General features: G+C 38.1%; 1 protein-coding gene across 1 annotated transcript; it reads right to left on the bottom strand.

Annotated features, from left to right (window-relative positions):
• Positions 1-666: 666 nt before the first annotated feature.
• On the bottom strand, positions 667-16,680 carry casq1a (calsequestrin 1a). The gene is made up of 11 exons (XM_079818774.1): positions 16,243-16,680; positions 9,554-9,647; positions 5,562-5,662; positions 5,290-5,401; positions 5,123-5,196; positions 4,284-4,414; positions 4,158-4,203; positions 3,079-3,133; positions 2,874-2,974; positions 2,686-2,760; positions 667-2,606 (listed from the first exon to the last, which is right to left on the bottom strand). The coding sequence occupies exons 1-11, from the start codon at positions 16,477-16,479 to the stop codon at positions 2,124-2,126; spliced, it is 1,509 nt and encodes a 502-aa protein (XP_079674900.1). The 5' UTR covers positions 16,480-16,680; the 3' UTR covers positions 667-2,123.
• Positions 16,681-17,906: the final 1,226 nt, after the last annotated feature.

The following is a 17,906-nucleotide window of genomic DNA, read 5'->3' as shown; positions in this document are numbered from 1 at the left end:
CCTGACTAGTCTCCAAGTTCCTGCCGCTGAAAAACATCCCCACAGCATGATGCTGCCACCACCTTGCTTCACTGTAGAGATGGTATTGGCCAGGTGATGAGCGGTGCCTGGTTTCTTCCAGACATGACGCTTGCCACTCAGGCCAAAGAGTTAAATCTTTGTTTCATCAGACCAGTACATTTTGTTTCTCATGGTCTGAGAGTTTTCAGGTGCCTTTTCCTGAAACAGGATACACTTGAGCTCAATTTTGAGTGTCCTGGCAAAGGTTGTGAATATTTACATACATGTGATTTTTTTGTGTGTTTTGTTTTTAATAAATTTGCAAAGATTTCAAACAATGGTATTGTTTTTTATTGGGTATTGTTTGTAGAATTGAGGGAAAAACTAATGAATTTAATCCATTTCTGATTAAGGCTGTAACAACAAAATGTGGAAAAAGTGAAGTGCTGTGAATACTTTCCGGATGCACTGTATATTGTTTTTTATAATGTTTATATAAAAATGACATAATTACACAAATCAGGGACTTGAAGTCGTGATGAAACAGAAGTAGCAAATGTATTTTCTATAGCAAATATATAGCACATATTTTCTTCCGTATTGTGATGTAAATAAAACTGTAATGGATTATTGAAAAAGGAAAAAATGCAGGTTAGGGACTTGGTTCTTTGGAACTTGTGATGTGGGCATTGCACCTAAAAATGGAGGCAAGTTTGCAGAGGTGGAGTTTAAGCGGACTAAATGATTGGGGAAGTCCTGCATGTGTCACCAGAGTAAAGTTTGCACCCAAATATCCAGTTGTGACATTTTGATTAAACATTACGAGGTCAAAATTCACAGTAAAATCTATGACATGCATTTAGAAAATAGAGTGAATTTTCATTCCATGTTGACTTAAACCAAGTAAAAATCAAAGAGAAAATCGAATTCAACCCATAGAAAATGAATCCAAAATAAGACGGCTAATATAAAAATTACCTCCAAAAGATGACTTGTTTTACTGACCTTTTGTTAAAAAGGGAAAAAAATCTATTTGTGGAAAGTGCCACAGAATATAAAGGGGAAAAAACCCAAAACACTCAAGCACATCACATTTGCGATTTCTATGTGAGATAGTAAACCCTTGTGACCGCAAGAGAAAAACCTTGCAGGCAAAACATCTTTTGTACCAAAAGTATAATTTGGCATAAACATCTGTATCCTCACATCATGTCACATGACACTATGGTACAGAGAAGACAAATGCAGTGCCCTGCTGAATATGTAAATGCCATAAAACTATAAACTACCTCCAGATCAAAATTCTCAAATGCTTCTTAAAATCATCTAAAAATGTACATCACTTTATTCCAATTTGTTTTTATTTTAAGACTTAAGAGTAAAACAAAGATGTCTTCATTAAAAAAAATAAAATATCAATGTTTCTTTTTCAGTAGAAAATGTTTGTGATTTACTACACTTTTTAGACACAGAAGGAAGGCTGGACAATCCCTTCTCCAGCTAATGTCACTTAAGGTCACATCCTGTCTTAACAAAGAAAGAAGGTATGACTAACGACCTTGAGGAAAATCCTGCTTAGCACCTTTAGGTCCTATCACAGAGGAACAAACAATCCATCCACATATTAGTACAAATAAACATTGAGACAGTAACAACAAATTCAACAGATGGATGTACACTTAAAATAATGTTGCTGCTCCCTCTGATGATCTTACATATTTTAGGTTACATTTTTAATGCTTGAAAGTCAGGTCCTTTTCCAAATGTATTACGCATTGGTGTATTTACCTACCAATTAATTACAGTATGTCATATGAACGAAAGAAATTGATGGCAATGAACTGAAAGCAATACGCATCTATTGCTAATGAGTTCAACATTTGGAAGTGAATATCTGAAGAGAGGGCATGGTCTTTGAATTAAACATTGGGTCAATGGGAGATCGAATGATGAATACAATCCTAGATATGTGTGGAACATGGTGACAGTTAAATGATAACATTTTTAACCTTGTGATTTCCGACAAAAAATATTAAAGGAATTTTTTTAACGTTGATGATTCAGACAGTTGCAATTAAACAGACTTTAGTTGGACAATACATAGCATGTAAAATGGTAAAAGTTTAATCGTCATCATCATCGTCGTCATCATCGTCGTCATCATCATCGTCGTCATCGTCGTCATCATCGTCATCATCGTCGTCGTCGTCGTCGTCATCATCATCGTCGTCATCATCATCGTCATCATCGTCGTCGTCATCATCGTCGTCGTCATCATCATCATCGTCGTCATCATCGTCGTCATCATCGTCGTCATCATCATCGTCGTCATCATCGTCGTCATCGTCGTCGTCGTCATCATCGTCGTCGTCATCATCGTCGTCGTCATCATCGTCGTCATCATCGTCGTCGTCATCATCGTCGTCATCATCATCGTCGTCGTCATCATCGTCATCGTCATCATCATCATCGTCGTTGTCATCATCATCATCGTCATCATCGTCTGGATCAATTTTGTTCTCTAGCACATCCTCCAGCCAATCCTCCAGCTCATCAACTGTTGGCATGTCATCATCATCATCCATATCAAACCAGATACTTTCAGCCTGCAGAAGACACAACAACTCAGTTTGGGTCTCAAAAGACACAACAAACAGCACTGAAATCCTACGGTGAGAAACTTACATCATCAACCTCCACTACACCAATCTGAGGTGAGGACAGGTCAATGTCGAAGGTCTTCTCCCAATAGGGGACGAGCTGCAAGCCACAGAGAAATGCTTAAGCTCTGGTATCTACTTTCACAACAAGGATTATATTTGGAATATCCAATGACTGTGCATTTCATAGTGCAATAACAGCCATAGGGTTACCAGTGGGAAGTCATCAGGGTCGATCCAGATGATGCTCAGGTCAGGATTGTCTGTGTTATCCTCTGCCACTTCCTTCACAATTTCAAGGAATTCAAAGCCATCTGAAAGAAGCCCAAGGAAATGTCAGACCCATTCAAGAGAGGAATAAAGTTGTATTACATTTTAAAACGACCAATTTAAGCAGCATAATAAATATATCTAATACCTGGGTCACCCTCTTCAGCAAAGGCAATTATATGCTCGCCATCAAGAGCATCCGCCTGTCAGAAAATGATGGTTACAGTACATGAAGGGAAAGATCTTGTGCTTTTCTGTTAGTATCACAATAGTGTACAAACTACTACAAATCATAAGGTCACATCTTGGAATACCTTATCAATTTCCTTGTTATTTTATTAACACAATATAATTTGATTTATAATATGATTTACTGTACATTAGTTTCATCATGTCTAGAAACATTTTCTAAAAGATAATCCTGTGATTATATTAAATAGCAGTGCTTGCAAGGCAGCAAAAAAAAAAAGCATTTTAAGGTTTAGGCTTTGCTGAATGATATGGACCCTTTTTGAAATGATGCATTTCTGCATTAATTACCTATTTTTTATATATGTGTATCTTTTTTTTTTTTTTTAAGCTACACAGTGTAACTTGGCCCTCTAGCAGTTAATGTTTTTTAGTTTTTTTTGCAGAATTTGTCTCGCGGAAGATTTTGTTTTGTTGCTGTTCAAAGCACTGGTGTTCACCAGTGGATAAAGAGCATCTTATCAGAACGGATGGACAAATAAATACAACTTTTTTGTTGTTGTTTTTACAACTGGTGATTCCTATGAGGTGTGCAGTTTAGAATGATCCATGGTCAATTTGGTTAAAGAAATGGTTAGGAAGAATTATTTTTTGCACTCTTGCATTAATACAATTTTGTAATTTAAATAAAAAAGGTACACAGTCTAGCTTTAAAGAGTTAGATTTACATTTGTGTACATGTTCGTGTACATTTATAGCACTATACTTTTCATTATATACTTTAGATGCCTAAATCAAGGAGGTCTGTAATACCTGGAGAGAGCTATCCATTAGCATTCCCATTCATCTCAATGGCAGAGTGAAATTATCTACAAGATGAACTTTGAAAAGAGTCTGTATGTGAAGTGGTTCGAGCTGAATTTATTGTAGCAAACTGTCAAAAAAGAAGAAAAATAGAATGTTTCAGCAATATCAATGCAGTGTTGCCTTGCAAGCACCGTAAAAAACGATTGTTTCACTGACACAGCATCAGCTTACCCAGATCTCATACATGTTGTGTGGCTGCATTTTCCTCAGTGTTGGCCTGCGGAGACATTTCCATTAATGTTCACTGTTGATTTCATTTCTCCCAATTCGAAACATTTTTCACATCAATCGACACACCTGTCATTGTCCTCAATGAATTCAACAAGTTCTTTCTCACTGTAGGGTTTACCAGGGATGACGACGGGTTCATCCATGAAGGGCTCATAGAAGTCCACCTCATTCAACTTCAAGCCTAGTTTTGTAGCAACCTAAAAAACAGGCATCGCAATGGCTTTGATCGACTGTCAATTTCAGGGTTATTAAACTCCAAGGTAAATTAAAGGTGCTGCTTTTAAAATGAATCATGCAGATTTATATAAATATTGTTATACACTACAGCTGATTGTGGAGCTACAATCATCTTAAAGCACTGTGGACGGCCATAAAATATTACTATTCAGGTCAATAAAGTTTTAGAAAAGTAGAAAGCAAAAAGTGATTTTGTTTATTAAAACTATTGGTAACACCTTACAATAAGGTTTCATTAGTCAGCATTTACTAATACATCATAAAAATCAAAAGTTGTGTTTGTTAACATTAGTTAATTCACTGTGAACTAACATGAACAAACAATGAACGACTGTATTTTATTAACTCACGTTAACAAAGATGAACAAATACAGTAACAAATGTTTAGTTCATTGTTTGTTCATGTTAGTTAATAATACATTAACTAATGTTAACTAATGAACCTTATTGTAAAGTGTTACCATCATTTTAAACATTCATAAAGTCCTTTTAGCATAAATAAAGATCTAAATGCTAGAAAACTCTTTTTGCCAGTTAAAATTATTTGACATTTTCACTTATTTCGTAAAAATATATAAAAACTAAATATCAGCAGAAAGTCCAGTCCAGTTGTTCAAACTAGATTTCTGTAAGTACAGGGTTGTGTAAATTATGATTACATTAGTTACCTTTGGACTAAAGGTGGCAAAGAACTTGATGTGTGGATGGAACTCCTCTGCTGCGTCCTCATATTCATCGTAGTCTAAAATCATAAGATCACTGGTGAACTTCTCAAAACATTGACTGGCTTAAATTTTGTGGAAAATTGTAAAACAATTCCCATTTGGATACATACGGTCAGATTTTTCACTCTTGAAGAAGCCCACCAACTTGATATCCTCCTCAATATTATGGAAACCTTTCAACTCACGCACATTGCTAATGATCTCAACTGGATCCTCAATGACCTGAGAAAAGATTAAATCAGAAAAGGAAGTGATGACAGTATGACAGACTGCTGAAACTGAGGGCCAAGTGTGCATTGTTCAAGAAGGAGAGCAATGGGAAAATGGAAGAGCAAGAAGTAAATTAAAAATGTGAGAGAAGACTAAATTATTATTCACGCACATCATAGAGGAACTCCACCAGAGTGTCCGCAGCAAGCTCTCCATCGTACTCAATGACCTCATCCTCAAAGAAGATATAGATACTGTCAACCTCTTCCAGACCTGAGGAGCACAAAGAAGGAAATGAACCTGCGAGAACCGGGGTTTGAGAAATGTCCACCAGAGGTCATAGTTGTTCTTCTGCATAAGTCCTAAAGTCTGACAAGAAATCTATACAAAAGGCATCAATAAAACACAAAATAAAGCCTTAAAGGGGCTATATGCAACTTTTTCCTTAAAATAAACGTAACAATAGCCTTTTTATTTTACCATTAATGACTCAAACATCTCCTGATGAGCATACTGACACCTTGTCCACTCACAGTGGGTGCACCTATAAGCCTGTATCCTATTTTTCCTATTTTCTGTCGGGTCGGATTTTTCCCCGCGCTGTCTGCGGATGTGACGTCACCACCGCTGCGAGAGCGAGCAGAAAATAAGAGCAGTTCTGTTTTTTGGCCACAGGTGTCAGTCGCGAGTTTAAATTTCAGAAAAACGCATATAGCCCCTTTAAACAGCAGAACTAATTTTGAGGATTTCCACCAGAAAACACACAATCAGATCCAATTACACTTTCATGACAGGTCAAAAAATTACTTTAACGTCCTATTTGATGACATATATCATCCAAACAACCCTATAACATGCATGGACTTATTTTTTCAATAAATATAAATGTGCACTAAAACACACAAACAGTATCCTCTCCTACTGAGTGACTGATGACTAATTTATATAGGTTAACATTTATATACAGTGCATCCAGAAAGTATTCACAGCACTTCACTTTTTCCACATTTTGTTATGTTACAGCCTTATTCCAAAATGGATTAATTCATTATTTTTTTCCTCACTTCTACAAACAATACCCCATAATGACAATGTGAAAGAAGTTTGTTTAAAATCTTTGCAAATTTATTAAAAATGAAATGTACATAAGTATTTACAGCCTTTGCTCGATACTTTGTTGAAGCATCTTTGGCACCAATTACAAGTCTTTTTTAGCTCCATCAGGTTGGATGGGGAGCGTCGGTGTGCACAGCCATTCTTAGATCTCTCCAGAGATGTTCAATCGGGTTCAAGTCTCGGCTCTGGCTGGGCCACTCAAGGACATTCACAGAGTTGTCCCATAGCCACTCCTTTGTTATTTTGTCTGTAGGGGTTGTTGTCCTTTTGGAAGATGAACCTTCGCCCCAGTCTGAGGTCCAGAGCACTCTGGAGCAGGTTTTCATCAAGGATGTCTCTGTACATTGCTGCATTCATCTTACCCTCGATCCTGACTAGTCACCCAGTTCCTGCCACTGAAAAACATCCCCACAGCATGATGCTGCCACCACCATGCTTCACTGTAGGGATGGTATTAGCCAGGTGATGAGTAGTGCCTGGTTACCTCCAGACATGACGCTTGCCATTCAGGCCAAGAGTTCATGTACCTTTTTCTGAGGAGTGGCTTTCGTCTGGCCATTCTACCATAAAGGCCTGACTGGTGGAGTGCTGCAGAGATGGTTGTTCTTCTGGAAGGTTCTCCTCTCTCCACAGAGAAACTCTGGAGCTCTGTCAGAGTGACCATCGGGTTCTTGGTCACCTCCCTGACTAAGGCCCTTCTCCCCCGAATGCTCAGTTTGGCCGGGCGGCCAGCTCTAGGAAAAGTCCTGGTGGTTCCAAACTTCTTCCATTTACAGATGATGGAGACCACTGTGCTCATTGGGACCTTCAATGCTGCAATGCTGAAATTTTTCTGTACCCTCGATCTGTGCCTCGATAAAATCCTGTCTCGGAGGTCTACAGGCAATTCCTTGGACTTCATGGCTTGATTTGTGCTCTGACATGCATTGTTAACTGTGGGACCTTATATAGACAGGTGTGTGCCTTTCCAAATCATGTCCAATCAACTGAATTTACCACAGGTGGGCTCCAATCAAGTTGTAGAAACACCTCAAGGATGATCAGTGGATGCACCTGAGCTCAATTTTGAGTGTCATGGCAAAGGCTGTGAATACTTATATACGTGATTTTTTTTGTTTTTTATTTTTAATACATTTGCAAAGATTTCAAACAAACTTCTTTCACGTTGTCATTATGGGGTATTGCTTGTAGAATTGAGGAAAATTCTACAATAAGGAATAAGGCTGTAACATAACAAAATGTGGAAAAAGTGAAGCGCTGTGAATACTTTCCGGATGCACTGTATAAAAAGTATATTCTAGGTCAGGGGTGTCCAAACTCGGTCCTGGAGAGCCACTGCCCTGCAGAGTTTAGCTCCAACTTGCTTCAACACACCTGCCTATACGTTTCTAGTATTCTTAGTAAGACCTTGATTAGCTAGTTCAGGTGTGTTTAATTGGGGTTGGAGCTAAACTTTGCTGGACAGTGGCCCTCCAGGATCAGGATTGGACACCCTTGTTCTAGGTGCTGTGACTGATCACCATGTCTCTTTTGTTGTGTGAAAAAATTTTTTTATAAAAGAAAAATCTACAAATTAGTGCTGTCAAATCTATTGATTGTGATTAATCGCATCTAACATAATTGTGATTAATCGCATATACACTCACCTAAAGGATTATTAGGAACACCATACACTAATACTGTGTTTGACCTTCATATGCCTTCAGAACTGCCTTAATTCTAAGTGGCATTGATTCAACAAGGTGCTGAAAGCATTTTTTAGAAATGTTGGCCCATATTGACAGGATAACATCTTGCAGTTGATGAAGATTTGTGGGATGCACATCCAGGGCACGAAGCTCCCGTTCCACCACATCCCAAAGATGCTCTATTGGGTTGAGATCTGGTGACTGTGGGGGCCATTTTAGTACAGTGAACTCATTGTCATGTTCAAGAAACCAATTTGAAATGATTCGAGCTTTGTGACATGGTGCATTATCCTGCTGGAAGTAGCCATCAGAGGATGGGTACATGGTGGTCATAAAGGGATGGACATGGTCAGAAACAATGCTCAGGTAGGCCGTGGCATTTAAACGATGCCCAATTGGCACTAAGGGGCCTAAAGTGTGCCAATAAAACATCCCCCACACCATTACACCACCAGCAGCAGCCTGCACAGTGGTAACAAGGCATGATGGATCCATGTTCTCATTCTGTTTACGCCAAATTCTGACTCTACCATCTGAATGTCTCAACAGAAATCGAGACTCAGCAGACCAGGTAACATTTTTCCAGTCTTCAATTGTCCAATTTTGGTGAGCTTGTGCAAATTGTAGCCTCTTTTACCTATTTGTAGTGGAGATGAGTGGTACCCGGTGGGGTCTTCTGCTGTTGTAGCCCATCCGCCTCAAGGTTGTGCGTGTTGTGGCTTCACAAATGCTTTGCTGCATACCTCGGTTGTAACGAGTGGTTATTTCAGTCAAAGTTGCTCTTCTATCAGCTTGAATCAGTCGGCCCATTCTCCTCTGACCTCTAGCATCAACAAGGCATTTTCGCCCACAGAACTGCCGCATACTGGAAGTTTTTCCCTTTTCACACCATTATTTGTAAACCCTAGAAATGGTTGTGCGTGAAAATCCCAGTAACTGAGCAGATTGTGAAATACTCAGACCGGCCCGTCTGGCACCAACAACCATGCCACGCTCAAAATTGCTTAAATCACCTTTCTTTCTCATTCTGACATTCAGTATGGAGTTCAGGAGATTATCTTGACCAGGACCACACCCCTAAATGCATTGAAGCAACTGCCATGTGATTGGTTGATTAGATAATTGCATTAATGAGAAATTGAACAGGTGTCCCTAATAATCCTTTTGGTGAGTGTAACATAAAAATTGTGTTTATATAATATGTGTATAAATTATTATATTTATATATTATATTTTATATTAGATGGAATTCATTGCAATTAATCGATTTGACAGCACTAGTACAAATATTATGTATTATATAGTACAGCATGTCGCACACCAGTATGGTCATATTTGAGTGTTTTTGGAATATACTTACCTAGTTTCTTGGCAACAGCTCTGTCTGTCTTCTCATCGAGTAGGCCAATCCCGATGTCCTCGTCGTCAAGATCCTCCAGGACTTGTGCAGCAAGCTGTGTAACAAAAAATAAAATGTTTAATGTCCTTCAGCTTCTTCGAACAGCATGTGTGATTTGGTCGAGATGGTTAAAAACATGTTAGTGGTGCCCTAAAAAGTAAGCTGTTCACACAAAATAACTGTGTTGAGAGGGCATTCTTAGAAGGAAACACTAAGGTAAGGATACTTCATGTCTTAATATTAGTAGGGTTTGCATCCTATCAGCACAAATATTATGTATTTATTAACAACATGATAACTGGTTTTGGTAGCTAACACACTGTGTACAAACAAACTGTGTGGGACAAGGAGGGCACATTTGTTTTCTGCCTGCCCAGATATTTCAGGCTCTGCTGTAAGAACTGTAGTTAGTTTCTTCCACAGTCTTACATCCATAAAAGCCATCATCAGGAGCGCTGCTCTTGCACTTTCTAAATCGGTGTGAAACTTGACCCGTATGATGGACAGCTGTCTCCACCAATAGCAGTGCTACATGTGCCTGCTGAGCCGGAGTAACAGGGTGCTGGGGTGGTGACAGGTGCACCAAAACCATTTCTCCAAACATTATGAGGAACCAAACTGAAACAAATGCCCTTGCATTCCTATACATACAGACACACAATCTTCATTTTACCAGTATTTTTTATCCATACGTCACTCTAAATATATTTAAATAATTCAGCAGTGTATGTAGAATAGGATATCAGTAACTTCCAAACTTGTTTGACTTTATTTCTCAAATTTATTTCTTTATTTCTCTGTGTTGGTAGCTCTTCTCTGTGCAATTACACACTGGGACCGAAGCTTTTAAACTTAAAAAAGGATGCAAAAGTGGCATAAACATGTGATATGCACACTGTATAAGGTTTTTTGAATGCATTGCTTTTTCATAGCTCTGCATGAACTTTAAAAAAAAAACGCATACCTAGCTAACAAATATATGTTCTAATAACATTTTGTTAACGTTCCAATTAGGTTATGAAATTATTATTTCTAAAAGTTCTCTGCACATTCAAAACGTCTAGTTTTTCAAATGTTCAAATGTTTATTTTATTTTTTTTTAATTTTGTGCAAGCGTTAAGGGAACATCATTTATCATTTTGCAAACATTATGGGAATGCTACTTTTTAATGTTCTCTGAAAATTCTGAAACATTTAAAAAACATTAGACAAAAAAAAGTGCTTTATGAGGAATGTATAAATAACGTTTTTTGTGCTAACATTTTGAGAACATTTTTAAAAACCAGATAACACTTACCTAACGTTTTATTAATGTTACTGGGAGAATTTTTGCTCATGACTTTGAGAGAACCTGTTAGCTGGGTAGATATCTAAACATAGATAACTCCTTCAACTACTTCAGATATGTCAACACATCCGCCATTTTTACCAAAAAGTCAATATTTCAGATGCTCAACACTCACACAAACAATATAACCACTATTCTTTTTATTTACCAAATGCAAAGTTATCTAACATTAATGATAAACTAAATCCTGTGAAAATCATCTGCTAAAGACTACTGTTGCAGATATTCTTATGTGTGAATACCTAGATTGAAGATGGAAAGTCAAAGCGTTCCAATATGGTGGAGAGCAATGCACCTTATGCGATATCTATATAGATAAACTATTTTGCCAAAAGTATTGGGACACCCCTCTAAATCATTGAATTCAGGTGTTCCAATCACTTCCATTGCCAATGGTGTATAAAATTAAGCACCTAGGCATGCAGACGCTTCTAAAAACATTTTTCAAAGAATGGGTTGCTTTCAGGAGCTCGGTAAATTCAAACATGGTACCATGAAATTTTGCCACCTGTGCAATAAGTCAGTTTATGAAATTTGCAGGGTCAATAGCTACAGACCTCCAAACTTCATGTGGCCTTCAGATTAGCTCAAGAACAGTGCGTAGAGAGCTTCATTGAATGGGTTTCCATGGCCGAGCAGCTGCATCCTCCAAGCATTACATCACCAAATGCGAAGCGTCAGATGTAGTGGTGTAAAGTATGCCGCCACTGGACTCTAGAGCAGTGGAGACGTGTTCTCTGGAGTGACGAATCACACTTCTCTGTCTGGAAATTCGATGGATGATTCAGGGTTTTGGCGGTTGCCAGGAGAATGGTACTTGCCTGACTGCATTGTGCCTAGTGTAAAGTTTGGTATATTATGGTGTGGGGTTGTTTTTCAGGGGTTGGGCTTGGGCCCTTGTTCCAGTGAAAGGAACTCTTAATGCTTCATGCTCCCAACTTTGTGGGAACAGTTTGGGGATGGCCCCTTCCTGTTCCAAAATGACTGCGCACCAGTGCACAAAGCAAGGTCCATAAAGACATGGATGAGTGAGTTTGGTGTGGAGGAACTTGACTGGCCAGCACCTCAAAGAGATAGAGAACCTTTGGGATGAATTGGAGCACAGACTGCAAGCCAGGCCTTCTCGTCCAACATCAGTGCCTGACATCACAAATGATGAATTTGCACTGCATTCTAAAAGAATGGTCAAAAAATCCCATAAACACACTCCTAAACCTAAGCCTTCCCAGTAAAGTTGAAGCTGTTATAGCTGCAAAGGGTGGGCCAACTCCATATTAAACCCTACAGATTAAGAATGGGATGTCATTAAAGTTCAGGTGTGTGTAAAGGCAGGCATCCCAAAACTTTTGGCAATATAGTGTATGAGTTAACTGCTGTGACCAAATCAAGTCAGTAAGTTAATCAGAACAAATCCTTCCGACCATCCAGACCAACGGAATCACTGAAGGTGATTCTTATTTCTCATAAGAATGATTCATGAATCATAAATTGGTATTTCTCTCATTAACATGCCATGGAGAACGTTTTTTGAATAATAAATTACATTTTCAATCTGAGACTTGAAATTTAGTGCAAGTTTATGGACAGCATTTATGATATTTGTAGGACTTTTTAAAATAAATTTTAATGCTTTAGTCCTCATTCTTTGTAATTGCACAGTAAAAAGACCTGCACAGAAAACTTTCATTTTGTGTTCCACACAAAAAAGGGAATTCACACAGATTTGGAACAACTTGTGGGTGAGTAAATAAAATAATTTTTAATTTTAATTTCTATCTATATGTCCTAATGTTGCAGGCCTATAAATCCAGTTAAAAAAAAAAAATGTTCTGTCTAAATTCTGAAATGTTTTTGTGAAAGTTACAGTTCTACCAAGGATTTTTTTTTTTAAGTTAAAGGTTTATCCAAGTGTTTGAAAGATTGTTTGAGAATTTTATGCAAGTTATTCCATTTTGTCTCTGTAATATTAGCAGCAACATTTCTGTGATAATTCTTCTCTTTGTTAATGTGCTCGATAATAGGATAATGTCTCACTGATCTTTTCTTCTCAGTCTTTAGAATGATCTCAAGGTTTTCTTATCAGTTTATTCCTATACATCAGTACAACATATTAGCATCAAATGGGGTCATATACAGTATGTCTGTTAAACTAACCTTAGGCTAAACTCAGCTAAAGGTCAAATAGGCCACGGCTATATAAGGTGACCCACAAAAAGCCATGAGTCAACAAGAGAAGATTTTTGCAATGAAGCAGAGAGAGAGTTTGCTTATGATAGGATAGAGGAAGGAGTAGGAGACGTTTAATCCAACACACAGCCATGGAAAACATGCCCTTCTCCTTATTCTTTACATCCCTCCATCTCTTTCAATCATATCTTCATAACTTTTCAATTCTGTATATATAATCAACAATTCATAAATGCAATAAAACAAATCGGTACACTGTATCCTCTCTATAACTGAGTTCTCTCATAGGCCTAATGAGTATTTATTAGCCAACATAAATATGTTGTTTAATTAAGGAAATATACCCAAAAAAAACACCCTAGGTCGGGTTGGTGTAAATGAGAGCATACAAGCATTTCTATAAGGGCAGAAAGCAGATCTTCGGTTATGGAGCATCACAGCGGCCTGTGCCACACAAACAGCTATGACAGCAGAGGCGTCTATAATTAGCGCTGCTGCAGAGACCAACCAGGACTATTTTGGCAAGGTGGTGGTGACGTTCAGGTTCCTGGGATCCGCTGACAGGTACAGTATTGTGCCCAACACTTAGTACTCTCAACCGACACTGCAGATTTCATGCTCGAAACTCCTGAGCTCACACAGCACTCAAGTTGTTATAAGTTAGAATAAAAAAATTATGTGTAGTGAGCCTGGGTCCGTACTCTCCTTACCAGTGGCCAAATTCATGTACACGATATACCACAGCCATCGGGCCTCTAAATAGGCAATGTTTTTTTTAAATAGGCACACATTACCCTCACATCATAGGTCTATCAAGAAAAAGGTAGTGCATAATGCACTGATAGTATAATGAACAATGTTAACACAACTGTTAAACTAAGAAACCAAGACTACTTTTATACATACTGTATGTTTTGGCACAAAAAAAGTATAAACACCATTTTATGGTGAAAATTAAAAGGTCAGGGGGCAGTCTGTTCCTGCCCTTCTCCCAAACACAATGTCCAACAGAAATCCCATCAGCATTTAAACTGAGATTTAGATTTACAATTACTTACATTAGCTCATTTAAACTACTAATCCCAACAAACACAACACATCAATGTCTGTTGTCGCTTGAGGATTGACCTGCACACAATGTTCTTGATAACAACAGACCACTGTTGAGTCCAGGAGGTGACAGCACGGCTAAATGATGGTGTAACCTTTTGACCACATGGGGTGGGTTCTGCCTGCTGAGGAGATGATAATGTTTTCTAGTGAGCTTGATTAGGATTGGTTGTGGTATTGTCCACATCCCAATTGGTGTTTATCTGAAAGATTGGTTTGAAATTAAAGAGAAGTTTGTAAATTTTTCTTATACTTTAAGTGTTATTTTAGTATTATTTATATTCGATTAGAGTATTTATTAATATTTAAAATAAAGTTTCCTTTTAATTGTAGTTTTTAGCCATATTAGTAATTTTGTTGTTTTTTAATTTGAATGATTTAATGATTTTTTCAGTTTTAGTAATTTTAGTAGGCCTACTTAAACTTATTTTATTTTAGTTAGATGCCAAGGCAACATCTCTTGTCATTTAAACAATTAGTTTAACAGTTTAGTAATAGCCTAGTTATAGTTAACAGTAACAACACTGTTGTCAATAGCTGGCTAATCTCCAACTTCTTATGTAATCTAATATAGTGTTACCCATGCTCTGTCATTCAGGCCCTATACATATGATACAGTACTATTATTATCGGCAGAGGCCAGCAGCTGACAATTTGGTGATGTATACCATGTGCTATATATAGCATAATACACTGTACAATACATGACACTGTAACAACATGTGACTCATTGCATGCATTTGATGTTTGAACCAACAAGACAGAATGAAAATATCAGCACTGATGCTTCAACATGCTACAAATGCTATCTTGCATTACATATCCATTTTTAGAATTAGTTTTGGTGTCCGCATATGGGCCTGTCGACAAGCCCAACGTGAAAATTTACTGCTATGAAACCAGAAAAGCAAATTCTTTTGAAAAATGACCCATCCGAGCTCATGCTCAGGGTGCAAATTTATTGTGTGGTGCATCAGCTCTTTTCTGATCATAGATGCCATAGTCAAGATTGTTCTCATGGCTGGTGTAAGCAGCACCACATTCCCCACGCTCTGGTGGAGTACTTTTCCTTCTGAGCAAACAAGGCCACAGAAAGATCTATATCGTTAATTAATTGAGTTTGTAATTGTCCATATCATGGTGGAACAATCAAAAACTATGGCTACTAATAAAGGCTGGAAGCATCAGAGAGAGCAATTATTGTTTCAAACATCCACAGATTAAAATCGACACATCAGTGCAAACACAAAGTGCCATGCAGCTCTGTTTACTGTAAATGTACTTTCCAAAAGCAGAACCATAAAGTACCGGAAGTAAAATACTACATGCTATAAATAGCAGCACATTAATTCTTCTATCGGCTATATCTTTAAAATGTACTAAACAAGAGTTAAAATAAGACTTCATACAACAAAGGGTTTTAGTGTTATTTTAGTATACTAAAATGAGTACAGATTTTTTATGATCCGTTTTTAGTTTTTCATTTCAACATTAGTTTTTAATTAGATATTTTCTTTTACAATTTATTCGTTTTTGTAAATCTAGTACTTCAACTTAAATGTATTAACTTTAGCCTATGTTTAAGTTGTTTAAATGTCATATTTTTATCTAATAAACACATCTTATAACAGCTTTATAATTAGCATAACATTTTGACATTGATTCACAAGCAGTTATGTGCACATATGTTCTGCTCTTATTAAAACTCTGCACAATGTGAAACCCACAAATAATATGTGCGCTAGAGCGCAGACTTTAAAAGAACCGGTTAGCCATGCATGATAGTTAGTGACTTAGCAAATATATTTCAAGTGTGCATTTAAATTCCTATTTCGGTAAGCAACAACAAATCCGACAATCCTTTTCTAACAGACAAATCCTGTGATTTTCTTCATGAATGGATCTTCATTAGCATCTGTGCTTCACAACTGCCCAAAGTTACACTGGATCCAGCTGCTCCCAATAACAACCCCTCCCTTTTGGCCAATTTCTTAGTCAAACCCACCTCAAGGGCCAGCTCCTCAATCTGAAACTGTTTCTGGGCGACTCTGTTGGATCCTACATGCTCATGGTAGTACACCACCATCACGTCATATTTCTTCATCACAGACTTGTAATTCTTGGCACTAAGCTCGTGAACGCGGTCCTTTCCATCGTACTCAGGGATGTCCATACCTTTCTGGCCCCATGACAGCTGCCCGAAGGTCAGAAGGAGCCCAAGGAACACTAGGTTCCACTTCATGATTCAATACTTAAGTAGGGAAAACTGTAGTTCCACTGAATTGAAAACAAATCGACTTAAAACTTCATAAAATTAAATTAGAAAGGACCTGTGATCCCCGCCACCCAGAACAGACAAGACCAAGTCCTGAGGCCCCCTGTATGAAACCCCTACACACGAGTAAAAGAGACGAGTAACAGGGTCGAGAGCATTTTAGGGGGTGGGATGAGGTGAGTGCATGAGCGAGAGAGAGAGAGAGAGAGAGAGAGAGAGAGAGAGAGAGAGAGAGAGAGAGAGAGAGAGAGAGAGATTGATATGAGAGAGAGGGGGCTGCTAAAAAAGAGAGAGACACATTTCTTCATGCAGTTAGCCAGACTGGAGATCACAGCAAGGCAAAGTAGAGTTAGTTACCATACGACCTCTTTAGTATAACCATAAAATGTTAAGGAAACAGAGTTTGTCTACACGGGACAACAAAAACTGAAGCGTGACACAAAGAATGAGATGGAGAATGAAGGCTTTCTCTGCCATATTAAGCTATACAGAGCTTAGATCTTGGCTAAAAATACAAGATGTAGCATGGAGACAGACTTGTGGCGAGGGTAGGGGGTGAGGGGTGTCTTGTTTGCCGCACTTGGCTCATTTGTGGTGCTAGAATGTGGCACTAGGTCACTTCAGGACGAGATGGAGAGACAAGGCTGGTGCACCTCCTTGGGTTTCACAGATGTCAGTTTACTTTTTGGGCTATAAATTCTGGCTTGCACTTCTCTCTGACCCATGAAGGTGCATATGATATGTGGCCCTACTGCATTCATGCTCAGTGTGTTTATCAGCACTGAGAATATTTTTTTAATGGCCTACGTGCCTAAACTCTGTGAGGGACACTACAGTAAGTGTATGCGCAATATTATATGTGTGCGCATGGTAGCTAAATAGCTCAAGATTACTTTACAAATTGAAAGACGAGAGGCGAGTTATTAATAAAAATCATGTAACATGATCTTGCATGTTCTCTTCCCTTCAGCCTCTTTATGTAGTGGCCTGTGGAGTCAATGCCTATTTAGTCATCAGCTGGTGGTTAATGATGAAGCAAAGCAGTGTGTTTGAGAGAGAGATGATGTGATGAAAAGGAGGGCGTAAGTAAAAGGCGAGTGCTTGGATGTCACTGCATATCCGGTGTTGACTGTGTCGAAAGCATCAGCACATTTAGCATAATCCTTAATTAAATGGTGATGCCGTTTGTTTGATATGACATCAGAACACTTGGAGTCGATATGAAATCCTGTTCGCAATCTATTTTACTTCTTTGATGGGATGTATTTCCAAATGATATTTACTGAGAAAAAAATGTGGGATGGGAATTTTATGCATCATAAATTGATTCGACTATGAAATACACTGCCACAAAAAAAAAAAAGTTGTTGTTTGGATTTAAATTGGCAAATGCT

The sequence above is a fragment of the Gobio gobio genome, assembly GCF_949357685.1.
Source record: "Gobio gobio genome assembly, chromosome: 6".
In the NCBI taxonomy this organism is placed as follows: Eukaryota; Metazoa; Chordata; class Actinopteri; order Cypriniformes; family Gobionidae; genus Gobio; species Gobio gobio.
This window is presented reverse-complemented; position numbering and strand designations above follow the sequence as displayed.

Excerpts from the sequence above, each read along its gene's own strand:
- casq1a (XM_079818774.1), bottom strand. The coding sequence starts at position 16,479 with ATGAAGTGGAACCTAGTGTTCCTTGGGCTCCTTCTGACCTTCGGGCAG. Across the intron at positions 5,197-5,289 it reads CAAGAGTGAAAAATCTGACC|ACTACGATGAATATGAGGAC; the intron begins GTATGTATCCAA and ends TTATGATTTTAG. Across the intron at positions 2,607-2,685 it reads GTGTAGTGGAGGTTGATGAT|GCTGAAAGTATCTGGTTTGA; the intron begins GTAAGTTTCTCA and ends TGTCTTCTGCAG.